At 39.9% G+C, this 17,515-nt stretch overlaps 1 protein-coding gene across 4 annotated transcripts in view; it reads left to right on the top strand.

Annotated features, from left to right (window-relative positions):
* The window catches only part of mast3a (microtubule associated serine/threonine kinase 3a), a 168,298-nt gene that overhangs the window by 79,011 nt on the left and 71,772 nt on the right, over nt 1-17,515 (top strand). For 3 of the 4 annotated variants that reach the window (XM_061941580.2, XM_061941594.1, XM_061941573.2), the window contains 2 exons: nt 8,299-8,319; nt 14,317-14,395. In XM_061941580.2, the coding sequence (XP_061797564.1) occupies nt 8,299-8,319; nt 14,317-14,395 (100 nt within the window). The remainder of the gene's footprint in view (nt 1-8,298; nt 8,320-14,316; nt 14,396-17,515) is intronic. The other variant, XM_061941586.2, reaches the window with a different exon arrangement.

Here is a 17,515-nt window from a genome sequence, read left to right on the forward strand (position 1 = left end):
CACACACACTAGGTGTGGTGAAATAAACCTCTGCACCCAATAAGTGAATGCAACGCATACTTCATCAACAGCGATGCAGGTTACACTGAGGGTGCCAGTATAAAAAACTTTTAACACTGTTACAGATATCCACCACACTGTGAATCCACACCAAACAAGAATGACAAACACATTTCGGGAGAACATCCGCACCGTAACACAACATAAACACAACAGAACAAATACCCAGAATCCTTTGCAGCACTAACTCTTCCGGGACGCTACAAAATACACCCCCGCTACCACCAAACCTCCCCCCCCCCCACACACACACCTTGTAACGTCCCGAAAGAGTTAGTGCTGCAAAGGGTTCTGGGTATTTGTTCTGTTGTGTTTATGTTGTGTTTCGGTGCGGATGTTCTCCCGAAATGTGTTTGTCATTCTTGTTTGGTGTGGGTTCACAGTGTGGTGCATATTTGTAACAGTGTTAAAGTTGTTTATACGGCCACCCTCAGTGTAGCCTGTATCGCTGTTGATGAAGTATGCGTTGCATTCAATTGTGTGTGTGCGTGCAGAAGCCGCACATGTTATGTGACTGGGCCAGCACTCGTTGGACTGGCAGAAAAGCAGACGTGACGATTTTCGGGAGTGGCGCGGAAGTTTGGAAGACTCCCGGGAGTTTTGGCAAGTATTAGAATCAGCAGTGAATGCGGTGTTACCGCGGCACTGCCGCTGTATATAATCGTCGGGCCAGCTTTAGTGTTAATTTGATATCGCCTCAAGGACCAAGTGAAATTACACGGCGGGCCAAAGTTTGACACCCATGCTCAACAACAACACATTATTTGCAGACTATAATTACTGGTTTGCAAAAAATATTTTTAACCCAAATAGATGAAATTAGATAATCTCCCACGGCACACCAGACTGTATCTCACGGCACACTAGTGTGATGCGGCACAGTGGTTGAAAAACACTGGAGTAGACCTCAGGGTTTCCCCTAGATCAGGCCTGGGCAATTATTTTGACTCGGGGGGGGGCAAATTTAGAGGAAAAAAAATGTGTCTGGGGGCCGGTATATCTATTTTTAGGAACACCAAAACAAAACCTCGCAATAATGTCTGATTGAATGCTAAAAACCTTATGACAGACCGCCTTAAAAAATGCAATGGAATTTTAGACAGGCAGGCCGATATTATCGGACATCCCTAGTGCTTACAGATTGTATCCCTTGCAGACTGTATTGATATATATTGATATATAATGTAGGAACCAGAATATTAATAACAGAAAGAAACAACCCTTTTGTGTGAATGAGTGTAAATGGGGGAGGAAGGTTTTTTGGGTTGGTGCACTAATTGTAAGTGTATCTTGTGTTTTTTATGTTGATTTAATAAAAACAACAAAAAATACCGATAATAAAAAAAACGATACCGATAATTTCCGATATTACATTTTAGCGCATTTATCGGCCGATAATATCGGCAAGCCGATATTATCGGACATTTCTAGCCAATAGTATGTAAATAATCGACTATATACGGTAGATCCATTCATACAATACATCACTTAAATTAGTTTTCATGTAAAAAATAAATGTTTTTTCATGTAGAAAAATATATTTTGACAGTGTGGCGGCATTAATCTTGCCTTGGCGTAGTGCCACGGTCATTTACATGTGGGGGAAACCCTGGACCTAGTTAGATGCACATTGAGAGATCAAACCCAGGTCAGTGTTCCTTCTTACAGATCTGATTAGGTTCAAAAGCTGAGCAAAGAAAGAGAGCGTCAAACACATGACTTGAGTTTTCTTTTCAACAGTAATAACAGGACGCATTCACGGAAGCTATTTTGTAATATCGTTGAAATAAAGCGATCATTATCAACACGACTTGAAAAACCGTACCAGAATGTTTTAAAGGGGAACATTATCACCAGACCTATGTAAGCGTCAATATATACCTTGATGTTGCAGAAAAAAGACCATATATTTTTTTAACCGATTTCCGAACTCTAAATGGGTGAATTTTGGCGAATTAAATGCCTTTCTTGTGACGTCACATCGGGAAGCAATCCGCCATTTTCTCAAACACATTACAAACACCGAGTCAAATCAGCTCTGTTATTTTCCGTTTTTTCGACTGTTTTCCGTACTTTGGAGACATCATGCCTCGTCGGTGTGTTGTCGGAGGGTGTAACAACACGAACAGGGACGGATTCAAGTTGCACCAGTGGCCCAAAGATGCGAAAGTGGCAAGAAATTGGACGTTTGTTCCGCACACTTTACCGACGAAAGCTATGCTACGACAGAGATGGTAAGAATGTGTGGATATCCTGCGACACTCAAAGCAGATGCATTTCCAACGATAAAGTCAAAGAAATCTGCCACCAGACCCCCAGGAAAAGAGAGCGGATGAGGGTATGTCTACAGAATATATTAATTGATGAAAACTGGGCTGTCTGCACTCTCAAAGTGCATGTTGTTGCCAAATGTATTTCATATGCTGTAAACCTAGTTCATAGTTGTTAGTTTCCTTTAATGCCAAACAAACACATACCAATCGTTGGTTAAAAGGCGATCGCCGAATTCGTCCTCGCTTTCTGTCGTGTCATTTTCGTCGTTTTCGCTTGCATACGGTTCAAACCGATATGACTCAATAGCTTCAGGTTCTTCTTCAATTTCGTTTTCGCTACCTGCCTCCACACTACAACCATCCGTTTCAATACATGCGTAATCTGTTGAATCGCTTAAGCCGCTGAAATCCGAGTCTGAATGTCGCTATAGCTTGCTGTTCTAGCCGCCATGTTTGTTTGTTTCGGCATCACTATGTGACGTCACAGGAAAATGGACGGGTGTATATAACGATGATTAAAATCAGGCACTTTGAAGCTTTTTTTAGGGATATTGCGTGATGGGTAAAATTTTGAAAAAAACGTCGAAAAATATAATAAGCCACTGGGAACGGATTTTTAATGGTTTTAACGCTTCTGAAATTGTGATAATGTTCCCCTTTAAGAGAAAGCTTAATGGCATAATAATGGCGAGCCCTGACCCATCCTTTTTTTTTTTACCTGCGTAATGCATACTTGCCAACCTTGAGACCTCCGATTTCGGGAGGTGGGGGGCGGGGCGGGGGCGTGGTTGGGGGCATGGTTAAGAGGGGAGGAGTATATTTACAGCTAGGATTCACCAAGTCAAGTATTTTTTATATATATATATATATATATATATATATATATATATATAAATATAAATAAATAAAATAAATACTTGAATTTCAGTGTTCATTTATTTACACATATACACACACATAACACTCATCTACTCATTGTTGAGTTAAGGGTTGAATTGTCCATCCTTGTTCTTCTTTGTCACTATTTTTCTAACCATGCTGAACGCCCTCTCTGATGATGCATTGCTGTGTGGCACGCACAAAAGTGCTTTCATCAAATGCACTAGATGGCAGTATTGTCCTGTTTAAGAGTGTCACAACATTGCTGTTTACGGCAGACGAACTGCTTTACGGTAGCCGAAATGCTGTTGTTGTGTGTTGTTACCACGCTGGGAGGACGTTAATGAAACTGCCTAACAAGAAACCCACATAAGAAACCAAGAACTCGCCCTCGATCATTCTACAGTTATAACGTGATTGGGCAGGTACACCGTTTATATTGTGTGCCTGAATTTCGGGAGATTTTCGGGAGAAAATTTGTCCCGGGAGGTTTTCGGGAGAGTCGCTGAATTTCGGGAGTCTCCCGGAAAATCCGGGAGGGTTAGCAAGTATGGCGTAATGGAAACAAACCCACAGAAAAGCAGCGACAACCAGCTGAAAGGCCTCAGGGCCACTTGCTGGTCACGGGTCTTGGGCCGTGCTGCAAGTCAGGGCAAACGCTCATTACTGAGTACTGGTGTGATTAGATCGGTAGGTTGTGAGTCATACCAAAGACTATAAAAATGGGACCCATTACCTCCCTGCTTGGCACTCAGCATCAAGGGTTGGGATTGGGAGTTAAATCACCAAAAATTATTCCCGGGCGCGAACACTGCTGCTGCCCACTGCTCCCCTCACCTCCCAGGGGGTGATCAAGGGTGATGAGTCAAATGCAGAGAATAATTTCGCCACACCTAGTGTGTGTGTGTGTGACAATCATTGGTACTTTAACTTGAACTATTATGGTGGAAACTACAACCCTCTTACAACTGAGTTTTTGAGAGCATGAGCTTGAACAGGACATTTAGGCAGCACTACAGTTCATAGCAAAAATATGGACTGAATTTCCAATAAAGATTTTCCTTGTGTTGGTTTGTTCTTTCTTCTTGAACGTCAGTAATCTCCGACATTAGCAAAATGTACGTAAGAGGCTCTAAGTGGCTCATAAAAAGTTACCTTTGTGTACCCTGCCTTCCCAATGTCCTGTCCAAATAAAACCTACTTTTATTGCACGTAATTCTTTGCCAAGTTATGACTTCGCCTTTGATGATTTGCCGCAGCACAGCATTTTGCACCAGATGACTTGAGTTGTTTCGCATGGGCCTGGATGAACGGCACTTCCTGTCAATTGTTTTTCCTGCAAAGAACCAGTGAGAAAATGTTGCCACACTGTCATTAGAATATTTTGCTGCGACTTCATTGACATAAATTGTGTCCTTTTTTGTACTGAAATAAATATTTTTTTGTTATTGTTCAATATCCTTTTAAAGGGGAACATTATCACCAGACCTATGTAAGCGTCAATATATACCTTGATGTTGCAGAAAAAAGACCATATATTTTTTAACCGATTTCCGAACTCTAAATGGGTGAATTTTGGCGAATTAAACGCCTTTCTATTATTCGCTCTCGGTTGTGACGTCACATCGGGAAGCAATCCGCCATTTTCTCAAACACCGAGTCAAATCAGCTCTGTTATTTTCCGTTTTTTCGACTGTTTTCTGTACCTTGGAGACATCATGCCTCGTCGGTGTGTTGTCGGAGGGTGTAACAACACGAACAGGGACGGATTCAAGTTGCACCAGTGGCCCAAAGATGCAAAAGTGGCAAGAAATTGGACGTTTGTTCCGCACACTTTACCGACGAAAGCTATGCTCAAATGTTCAAACTGAGAATTTGTTTTTTTTTTTTGCAAATAATCATTAACTTAGAATTTAATGGCAGCAACACATTGCAAAAAAGCATTTTTACCACTGTTACATGGCCTTTCCTTTTAACAACACTCAGTAAACGTTTGGGAACTGAGGAGACCCATTTTTTGAAGCTTTTCAGGTGGAATTCTTTCCCATTCTTGCTTGATGTACAGCTTAAGTTGTTCAACAGTCCGGGGGTCTCCGTTGTGCTATTTTAGGCTTCATAATGCGCCACACATTTTCAATGGGAGACAGGTCTTGACTACAGGCAGGCCAGTCTAGTACCCGAACTCTTTTACTATGAAACCACACTGTTGTAACATGTGGCTTGGCATTGTCTTGCTAAAATAAGCAGGGGCGTCCATGATAACGTTGCTTGGATGGCAACATATGTTGCTCCAAAACCTGTATGTACCTTTCAGCATTAATGGTGCCTTCACAGATGTGTAAGTTACCCATGCCTTGGGCACTAATACACCCCCATACCATCACACATGCTGGCTTTTGAACATTGCGGCTATAACAATCCGGATGGTTCTTTTCCTCTTTGTTCCGGAAGACACGACATCCACAGTTTCCAAAAACAATTTGAAATGTGGACTTGTCAGACCACAGAACACTTTTCCACTTTGCATCAGTCCATCTTGGATGAGCTCGGGGCCAGCGAAGCCGGTAGCGTTTCTGGGTGTTGTTGAAAATGGTTTTGGCTTTGCATAGTAGAGTTTTAACTTGCACTTACAGATGTAGCGACCAACTGTAGTTACTGACAGTGGTTTTCTGAAGTGTTCCTGAATCCATGTGGTGATATCCTTTACTCACTGCTTTTTGATGCAGTACCGCCTGAGGGATCGAAGATCACGGGCATTCAATGTTGGTTTTGAGCCTTGCCGCTTACAAGCAGTGATTTCTCCAGATTCTCTGAACCCTGTGATGATATTACGGACCGTAGATGGTGAAATCCCTAAATTCCTTGCAATAGCTGGTTGAGAAATGTTGTTCTTAAACTGTTGGACAATTCGCTCACGCATTTGTTCACAAAGTGGTGACCTTCGCCCCATCCTTGTTTGTGATTGACTGAGCATTTAATGGAAGCTGCTTTTATACCCAATCATGGCACCCACCTGTTCCCAATTAGCCTGTTCACCTGTGGGATGTTCCAAAAAAGTGTTTATGAGTGCTTTGTCAGTCTTTTTTGCCACTTGTGCCAGCTTTGTTGAAACATGTGGCAGGCATCACATTCCAAATGAGCTAATATTTGCAAAAAATAACAAAGTTTTCCAGTTCGAACGTTAAGTATCTTGTTTTTGTAGTCTATTCAAGTGAATATAGGCTGAAATAACAAATCATTGTATTCTGTTTTTATTTACCATTTTACACAATGTGCCAACTTCACTGGTTTTGGGTTTTGTATAAACACCCACGGGTCTGCAGGGCTTGGTCACTCATCAAGTTGCATCGCGTCACCTCTTATTTAGCTCCATGTCCCCAAAAGCATGTTTGTGTGAGGAAGCATTCGTCCATTCTTGTCATCGTGTATTGAATCAGTGGATGAAAGTGGGACATGCATACTTGCCAACCCTCCCGGATTTTCCGGGAGACTCCCGAAATTCAGCGCCTCTCCCGAAAACCTCCCGGGACAAATTTTCTCCCGAAAATCTCCCGAAATTCAGGCGGAGCTGGAGGCCACGCCCCCTCCAGCTCCATGCGGACCTGAGTGACGTGTTGACAGCCTGTTCTCACGTCCGCTTTCCCACCATATAAACAGCTAATGATCGAGGGCGAGTTCTTATTTCTTATGTGTGTTTATTGTTAGGCAGTTTCATTAACGTCCTCCCAGCGCGGTAACAACACACAACAACAGCAGTCAAGTTTTCGTCTGCCGTAAACAGCAATGTTGTGACACTTTTAAACAGGACAATACTGCCATCTACTGTACATGCATATGTGACCCACCCATAATGTGTCACATTTTTGTGTTGATTTATTTATTTTATTTTGTGGTTTGAATTCGTTTTTGGAGCTGTCATTACACATTTATCAGTATTCACATTGGTCAGTAGGGGGCAGTAGGGCGTTTCTTCCCAATTGAATGCTATCACCTGCAGACCGGAAGTGTCTTGTCATTCTGATGAGCGCGACCAGTCTGTGAACAATTGAAACGTCCTGTGTGCTTTTTCCTCCTGTATAACAGGTTAGTTTTGGTGAATCAACTCACTGAATAATATCCATGTGATCTTTATAAGTTTAAGTACACATTCTGATGGTGGAGCCTAACTCAAAAGTGTTTGTGAGTTGTAGTTTGTATTTGTGAATGAATCCAGTGCACAGCTGCAGTAATCAATACAAAAAGGCGACGTGAGTGCGCAATGTTTATATAGGAACTTCTGATCCTAATTCAGACTCCCAAATTAGAGCTCCCGTTTTTCTTATTGATTTTATAATGTATATTTGTATAATGTGTGTGTTCTGAAATAGTGACAGAGAATAGAACTAGGATGGACAATTCAACCCTTAACTCAACAATGAGTAGACGAGTGTTATGTGTGTGTAAATGTGTAAATAAATGAACACTGAAATTCAAGTATTTCTTTTATTTATTTATTTATTTATATATATATATATATATATATATATATATATATATATATATATATATGTATATGTATGTAATAAAATATATATATATATATGTGTATATATATATATATATATATATATATATATATATATATATATATATATATAGCTGGAATTCACTGAAAGTCAAGTATTTCTTATATATATATATATATATATATATATATATATATATATATCTTAACCACGCCCCCCACCCCCCACCCCCTGAAATCGTAGGTCTCAAGGTTGGCAAGTATGGACATGTCCTTTGTAGAGCTACGTTGGACAAACGGGAGAAGGGAGCATGGAGAGAGGGCTTATTTCTCACTCAAATGTGTCTAGTGCTTGTGTGAGTGGTTCATGTTCATATGAAGGTAATGTCATTGCTGCATTGTGGCAGCCTGGCAAGTGTGCAGCTGCAAAAGGTGACAAGCAAACTGGAGCGTGACAGACAAACTTGTTCTGTCGTTCTCATTAAGTAGTGTTTACTTTGTTCCTCACACTGTGTCTCTCTCTCTCTCTCTCTCTCTCCTCATCACCTGCTCCATTTGTGCCTTCTTCTCGCCCATGTGAAGCCATCTGGCCCGCACTGAGAGGTAAGAAACCGTAAAAAAATGTCTGTTCTTCTTATATCTCGTTTCCTTGCAGTTGAACCTTCTCATGAAACGGATTGATGTTGATAGGAGTTTGCGAGCACAAGGTGGAAAGGAAAGACACATAGACTAGTTTACGGTACCAGTTGGAGCAGTAAACGCCGTTCTCGCTTGTTTTTCCTGGCGTGTGTATGTAGGCAGGATGGCTACGTAAATAGCGCGACATTATGACAGCATGACACAGCGTAACCTGCCGTGAAGTCAACAAAGTGTAGGAATGTGGCATAGAAAATACAGCCCAACTGGATCCGTGCTGCCAACTCAATTGAAAAACAAATGATACTATCCCCTCCACTAATTGGCATTACAAAGTCCGAACAGACTGCCACAGATGTCAAGCTTTTTCATGTTAGTTCAATCGCTTGTAGGGTCTTGAATGCCGACTGTGCGAATTTGCACCAAGGTTCAATGAGTTCTTCCCTAGCCCATTGGCTAGACCAGTGTTTTTCAACCAGTGTGCCGTGAGATACAGTCTGGTGTGCCGTGGGAGATTGTCATTTCACCTATTTTGGTTTAAAAATATTTTATGCAAAGCAGTAATTATAGTCTGCAAATGATGTGTTGTTGTTGAGTGTCGGTGCTGTCTAGAGATCGGCAGAGTAACCGTGTAATACTCTTCCATATCAGTAGGTGGCAGTCGGTAGCTAATTGCTTTGTAGATGTCGGAAACAGCGGGAGGCAGCGTGCAGGTAAAAGGGTATTTAATGCTTAAACTAAAAATAAACCAAAGGTGAGTGCCGCTAAGAAAAGGCATTGAAGCTTAGGGAAGGCTATGCAGAACTAAACTAAAACTGAACTGGCTACAAAGTAGACAAAAAACAGAATGCTGGACGACAGCAAAGACTTACTGTGGAGCCAAGACGGCGCCCACAAAGTACATCCGAACATGACATGACAATCAACAATGTCCCCACAAAGAAGGATGAAAACAACTGAAATATTCTTGATTGCTAAAACAAAGTAGATGCGGGGAGTAGGGATGTCCCGATCCAGGTTTTTGCACTTCCGATCCGATACCGATATTGTTTTTGCATTTCCGATCCGATACCGATACTGACCGATACCGATACTGACCGATACTGGCCTATCCGAGCATGTATTAAAGTTTAAAGTTATTTAGCCTACTTAGTTGTCAGAATCATGTTGAAAAGGGTTTTAGTACTCTTGATAACAACTAGCCAGCTGAATTAGGGGAGTTTGAATAATACACAATGGTTGGTAACAAGAAACTGACCTGTTTATTCAAGGATAAACACAAAATAGACCAAATTATACATGACAAACAAAATGGCATCATTGAAACAAGGGCTGGGCGATATGGCCTTTTTTTAATATTGCGATATTTTAAGGCCATATTGCGATACACGATATATATATCTCGATATTTTGCCTTAGCCTTGAATGAACACTTGATGCATATAATCACAGCAGTATGATGATTCTATGTGTTTTGATTGATTGATTGAGACTTTTATTAGTAGGTTGCACAGTGAAGTACATATTCCGTACAATTGACCACTAAATGGTAACACCCCAATAAGTTTTTCAACTTGTTTAAGTCGGGGTCCACTTAAATTGATTCATGATACAGATATATACTATCAGATATATACTATCATCATAATACAGTCATCACACAAGATAATCACATTGAATTATTTACATTATTTATAATCCAGGGTGTGGAGGGGGGCGCCGGATGTAAGTGTCAAAAAGACAGCCAAAAGAGTTTCAGAATCAGAATCAGAATCAGCTTTATTGTCATTACGCAAGGTAACGAGATTGAGTTTGATATGAGAATAAATCTAAAGTTAAAATATAGGGTAGAAATGCACCCATTTGCAGGAAATGTAGTCTTGATTTTCAAAATTTTCTTTCAAGGCTTGCATGTCTACATTAAAACATTCTTCTTCATACTGCATTAATATATGCTACTTTTAAACTTTCATGCAGAGAAGGAAATCACAACTAAAAAAATAAAAAAAATTTATACGGTGTTGATGTGGAAATGTTTGCCTCGGCATTTTGATGGTGTGGACGTGTGGCACCGAATGGAGATAAGCGTCTCGACAGACGTTACAATATTTGAACAATGATGACGAAAACTGTTTTCTGTCGTGTCGGTGTGTCGAAAATTGTTATGCGCTTATTTTTTTATTTGATTTTGTGCGTGGCATAGATTTGCCGTGCGCAGAGGACGCTTGAGCAGTGCGTAGAGGGAACGTTGGTCACACGGCTGCGCTAGCATCACAGCTAACGTTAGCCATGCTGCTACCTCTCTGCTCGGGGAGGACGTATACGTATGTGACGTATGACGTGACAGTATGTGACGTGTGTCGTGACAGTATGTGACGTGTGTAAGAAGGTGCGCTTGCTGTCTGTGAGAGGGAGACACAGGAAAGAGTGAGAAGAGCCTGTCGTGTAATGCCAGCAGCTAAAAGCAACTGCGTGAGAATCCACAGACCTGTGGATGTGTTGAAGGTGTGCTGGAAAATGCGGAACAGAAATTAGGGAGCAGCAGAAAAGTGGAATGTATTATTTTAATCGGTGCGTTGGAAAACATGGACCAGAGTTTTTTTTAAACTGGATCTGGATCGGCATTTTCCCATGCCTTGCCGATACGCATTTTTTGGCAAATATCGGCGGCCGATCCAATCCAAATATCGGATCGGGACATCCCTAGTCTGGAACACGTTGTGTGAGACGACAAGGGTTTGTCGTCATATCTAATGCTAAAACCAAAAATAAACAAAAGGTGAGTGCCTCTAAGAAAAGGCATTGAAGCTTAGGGAAGGCTATGCAGAACGAAAATAAAACCTAACTGGCTACAAAGTAAACAAAAACAGAATGCTGGACGACAGCAAAGACTTACTTTGGAGCCAAGACGGCGTCCACAAAGTACACCCGAACATGACATGACAATCAACAATGTCCCCACAAAGAAGGATGAAAACAACTGAAATATTCTTGATTGCTAAAACAAAGTAGATGCGGGGAGTAGCGTTCAAGGAAGACATGAAACTGCTACAGGAAAATACCAAAAAAATAGGAGCGCAAGACACGAACTAAAACACCACACACAGGAAAACAGCAAAAAATACAAAATAAATCAGGGCGTGATGTGACAGGTGGTGACAGTACACCTACTTTGAGACAAGAGCTATATTGATACAGTACACCTACTTTGAGACAAGAGCTATAGTGATGCTTGGTTGGTCATGGTTTAAAGTCATATCCAAAAATTGCGACAACGACTTTTTACTGTCAACTGAGTTTTGTTTTTTTAGTGATTTCTGCTGGTGGTGTGCCTCCGCATTTTTTCAACGCAAAAAATGTGCCTTGGCTCAAAAAAGGTTGAAAAACACTGGGCTAGACCACTCAAGGTTGAATGGAAACCGGTTGTTTTGTTTTTGCGTAATCCAGTCAGCTAGTGTTTTCAATACTACTGTATTTTTCAGACTATAAGTCGCAGTTTTTTTCATAGTTTGGCCAGGCTCCAGTGCGACTTATGTATGTTTTTTTCCTTTTTTATTATGCATTTTCTGCAGGTGCGACTTATACTCCGGTGCGACTTATACTCCGAAAAATACGGTACTTGTCTTTATTTTAATGTACATTTTGGGTGTCCCATTCAGTAAAAACTGTAAAAGTCCATTCCGTTTTTTGAATTGGTCTGTTTTTAGAATTCTATCGAACATTTTGGTATTAGTGTTCCTGAAAAAAAAGGGACCCAAACCAGTGTTGTCACAGTTACCTTGAAAAACTAATCTGATTAATGACTACTGATTACTCCTTTAGAAAGTAACTTCGTTACTTTTCTGATTAGTTGATTTTAAAAGTAGCTAAGTTAGATTACAAGTTACTTTATTAGTTACATTCAGCAACGCAGCTACCGACATTACCCCGTTGCCTCAACATAAAAATGACAAGCGGTTTTGCCAATAATCATTTTATTTAACATCAACAACTGCACTTAACATAAATACTTGTTTTACTTGTTTTAAATAAATGGTATGGTATTTTTATTTTTTATTTATTTTTTTGTCATAAAAAAATACAATCATGTGTGCTTACGGACTGTATCCCTGCAGACTGTATTGATATATATTTCATATATAATGTAGGAACCAGAAATATTAATAACAGAAAGAAACAACCCTTTTGTGTGAATGAGGGAGGGAGGTTTTTTGGGTTGGTGCACTAATTGTAAGTGTATCTTGTGTTTTTTATGTTGATTTAATACAAAAAATAAAATAAAAACAAACAAAAACGATACTGATAATAAAAAAAACGATACCGATATTTTCCGACATTACATTTTAACGCATTTATCGGCAGGCCGATATTATTGGACATCTCTAATGGAGGGTTTTTGGGTTGGTGCACTAATTGTAAGTGCATCTTGGGTTTTTTATGTTGATTTAATAAAAAATAAAATAAAAAAAATAAAATTTATTTCTTGTGCGGCCCGGTACCAATCGATCCATGGACCGGTACAGGGCCGCGACCCGGTCGTTGGGGACCACTGCCTTAAACAACAGTGCTAGTAATCTTTAGAAGTATTAAGATATTATACGTACCATGTACCTTATTATTTAGCGATGTTCATATGTTGTTAATATTCAGTGTTTTATTGTTCATAGTTAATATTGTAAATCCCACTTCCTTTATTTTTATGTACATTTCGGGTGTCCCATTCAGTAAAAAACTGTAAAATTCCATTCCGTTTTTTTTTTAAGTGTTCTGTTTTTAGAATTCTATCGGACATTGTGACTTTTGGTATTAGTGTTCCTGAAAAAAAGGGACCCAAACACACATACTGTACAGCAGATTTTTACAGCTAAATGTGTATAAATAATTGTGCCAGCCGTAAAAACAATGCTTGTAATAATTACTAATATTGTATGTACCTTAAACAACAGTGCTAGTAATCTTTAGAAGTATTAAAATATACGTACCCTGAAAATTGGTGGTAGTAATAATTACAAATATTGTACGTACCATAAACAACAACAATGCTAGTAATCTTTAGAAGTATTACAATATTGTACGTACCATGCGATGTTCATATGTTGTTAATATTCAGTGTTTTATTGTTCACAGTTAATATTGTAAATCCCACTTTCTTTGTTTTCATGTACATTTCAGGTGTCCTATTCAGTAAAAAACTGTAAAATTCCATTCCGTTTTTTTGAAGTGGTCTGTTTTTAGAACTCTATCGGACATTGTGACTTTTGGTATTAGTGTTCCTGAAAAAAAGGGACCCAAACACACATACTGTACAGCAGATTTTTACAGCTAAATGTGTATAAATAATCGTGCCAGCCGTAAAAACAATGCTTGTAATAATTACTAATATTGTATGTACCTTAAACAACAGTGCTAGTAATCTTAAGAAGTATTAAAATATACGTACCCTGAAAATTGTTGGTAGTAATAATTACGGATATTGTACGTACCATAAACAACAATGCTAGTAATCTTTAGAAGTATTACAATATTGTACGTACCATGCGATGTTCATATGTTGTTAATATTCAGTGTTTTATTGTTCATAGTTAATATTGTAAATCCCACTTTCTTTATTGTCATGTACATTTTGGGTGTCCCATTCAGTAAAAAACTGTAAAATTCCATTCCGTTTTTTTAAGGTGGTCTGTTTTTAGAACTCTATCGGACATTGTGACTTTTGGTATTAGTGTTCCTGAAAAAAAGGGACCCAAACACACATACTGTACAGCAGATTTTTACAGCTAAATGTGTATATATCATTTATACACACATACACTTTTTTTTTCTCTCAATGTGGCCTCCCGAGTCAAAATTTTTCCCCACCTCTGGTCTATATCCTGCCCTAATCCATGGTTACTACACCAAGCGAAACTCCTCTGTATTGCTTTGTGGAAACAGGACATGACTCATTTATTTTCTTTTTTTCAGAGGCGATGGCCGAAGATGGTCTGTGGCGTCCGTACCCTCCTCTGGATACTGCACCAATGCACCCAGTTCATCAGTATCCGTAAGCTTCTATTGCCCAATTTCTCCTCCAAGAACCCTGCCGTCGCCAACTCTTTAGTGCAGCTGACCAAATCCATTTATCGAGTGTGAAACTCTCACCTGCTTATGATCGGTGTGTGTTTTGCTCAGCAGGGAAAACGGTCATTCATCGCAAGTCTTGTGTTCTTGGCAAAGGGACAAACGTCACTGGCATCTATAGGCTAGAACAGTTAGGCTATCATTTTACACTCACACACCAGCAGTGTTAAAGTCACACGTGTGTAACCTAGAAGTCTCTCATCTGAGGTCACAGGAGAGCCAAACTCACTCAACCACACTCGCTGCAGTAAGTTGATTTATACAAAACAGATGAGAGAAGATGGGATCTTGTTTTTATTATTTAGCCATGATAACAGGATGTGTCCTCCGATGATAAATACTAGCATCACTGCACTTAATCATGCTGCACAGAGGGAAGAGATGAATCATCAATTGCCTTCCAAGAGGTTTTTTTTGAAAGCATCCAAGAGCTTTTTCAAATTGTGTTTTTAAAGGGGAACATTATCACCAGACCTATGTAAGCGTCAATATATACCTTGATGTTGCAGAAAAAAGACCATATATTTTTTTTAACCGATTTCCGAACTCTAAATGGGTGAATTTTGGCGAATTAAACACCTTTCTAATATTCGCTCTCGGAGCGATGACGTCACAACGTGGCCTCACATCGGGAAGCAATCCGCCATTTTCTCACACGCCGAGTCAAATCAGCTCTGTTATTTTCCGTTTTTTTCGACCGTTTTCCGTACCTTGGAGACATCATGCCTCGTCGGTGTGTTGTCGGAGGGTGTAACAACACGAACAGGGACGGATTCAAGTTGCACCAGTGGCCCAAAGATGCAAAAGTGGCAAGAAATTGGACGTTTGTTCCGCACACTTTACCGACGAAAGCTATGCTACGACAGAGATGGCAAGAATGTGTGGATATCCTGCGACACTCAAAGCAGATGCATTTCCAACGATAAAGTCAAAGAAATCTGCCGCCAGACCCCCATTGAATCTGCCGGAGTGTGTGAGCAATTCAGGGACAAAGGACCTCGGTAGCACGGCAAGCAATGGCGGCAGTTTGTTCCTGCAGACGAGCGAGCTAAACCCCCTGGATGTCTTGGCTCACACCGTCCCTTATGCCACCGAAGATGATCAAGAGAAGAATATCGACCCTAGCTCATACTTGCCAACCCTCCCGGATTTTCCGGGAGACTACCGAAATTCAGCGCCTCTCCCGAAAACCTCCCGGGACAAATTTTCTCCCGAAAATCTCCCGAAATTCAGGCGGAGCTGGAAGCCACGCCCCCTCCAGCTCCATGCGGACCTGAGTGACGTCAGGTGCGCAACACCGCGTAAATCGTTGGCCAACCAAAAAGTAACCCCAGTGCGCTATAGCCAACATTCACCAGGAGATGGCAACAGACCAACATAGATCACTATTACATTCCTCCCCTTTTAGAAATGCATAGAAGTTACTCAAAATAAATAAACAACCCAACCAAAAAAATGCAGCAGCTCAATTAAAAAACTGTACTTAAGCCACATTCTTTTCTTTTTTTTTTTAGAACTGAACTCTTAACCCTCATTTGTAAAAAAATAACATGCTTATTATACAAACAGTATTTGTACACCTTTAACACAGATTTTTATACTGTCTTCAGAGTTTCAGTTTTTTTGGTGGTACTCGAAACCTTTCTGGGTACCTGCGAAGGGGTGTTCAGCATGGTTGGAAAAATAGTGACAGAGAATAGAACAAGGATGGACAATTCAACCCTTAACTCAACAATGAGTAGATGAGTGTTATGTGTGTGTATATGTGTAAATAAATGAACACTGAAATTCAAGTATTTCTTTTATTTATATATATATATATATATATATATATATATATATATATATATATATATATATATATCATAAAATAAATATATATATATAGCTAGAATTCACTGAAAGTCAAGTATTTCTTATATATATATATATATATATATATATATATATATATATGTATATATATGTATATGAAATACTTGACTTTCAGTGAATTCTAGCTGTAAATATACTCCTCCCCTCTTAGCGCCGCCCCCCACCACACACCCCCACACCCCACCTCCCGAAATCGGAGGTCTCAAGGTTGGCAAGTATGGCCTAGCTTCCCTGGCCTGCTGACATCAACTCCAAAACTGGACAGATCAGCTTTCAGAAAAAGAGCGCGGATGAGGGTATGTCTACAGAATATATTAATTGATGAAAATTGGGCTGTCTGCACTCTCAAAGTGCATGTTGTTGCCAAATGTATTTTATATGCTGTAAACCTAGTTCATAGTTGTTAGTTTCCTTTAATGCCAAACAAACACATACCAATCGTTGGTTAGAAGGCGATCGCCAAATTCGTCCTCGCTTTCTCCCGTGTCGTTTTCGTCGTTTTCGCTTGCATACGGTTCAAACCGATATGGCTCAATAGCTTCAGTTTCTTCTTCAATTTCGTTTTCGCTACCTGCCTCCACACTACAACCATCCGTTTCAATACATGCGTAATCTGTTGAATCGCTTAAGCCGCTGAAATCCGAGTCTGAATCCGAGCTAATGTCGCTATAGCTTGCTGTTCTTTCCGCCATGTTTGTTTGTGTTGGCTTCACTACTACTTTGAAGCTTTTTTTAGGGATATTGCGTGATGGGTAAAATTTTGAAAAAAACTTAGAAAAATATAATAAGCCACTGGGAACTGATTTTTAATGGTTTTAACCATTCTGAAATTGTGATAATGTTCCCCTTTAATCTTTTTTGCAGACTAAGTATACAAGTGGCAAAAATAGGTCTTAATACAACGATCCAAAATGTACATTGTGCAGTCAAACAACAAAGCCCTCACAAATAGTGATTTTCTGGCACAAGTTGCAAATTAGTAAGGGCTGTACAAGATTTGACACGCAATCCTTCAAATGAAAGATGACCTGTTGGCAGTTGGTTTCATGTTTCTGTGCTGATTGTTGTGATAGTTTGTCTTGTAACTTGTTACTGAAACAGCAGTAGGCTGTACAACAATAGCTGGGTTTTCTGTCACGGCTGAAATTTTGTACGGTCGGCCACATGG

This window comes from Nerophis lumbriciformis, linkage group LG03, assembly GCF_033978685.3.
Source record: "Nerophis lumbriciformis linkage group LG03, RoL_Nlum_v2.1, whole genome shotgun sequence".
Classification (NCBI taxonomy): Eukaryota; Metazoa; Chordata; class Actinopteri; order Syngnathiformes; family Syngnathidae; genus Nerophis; species Nerophis lumbriciformis.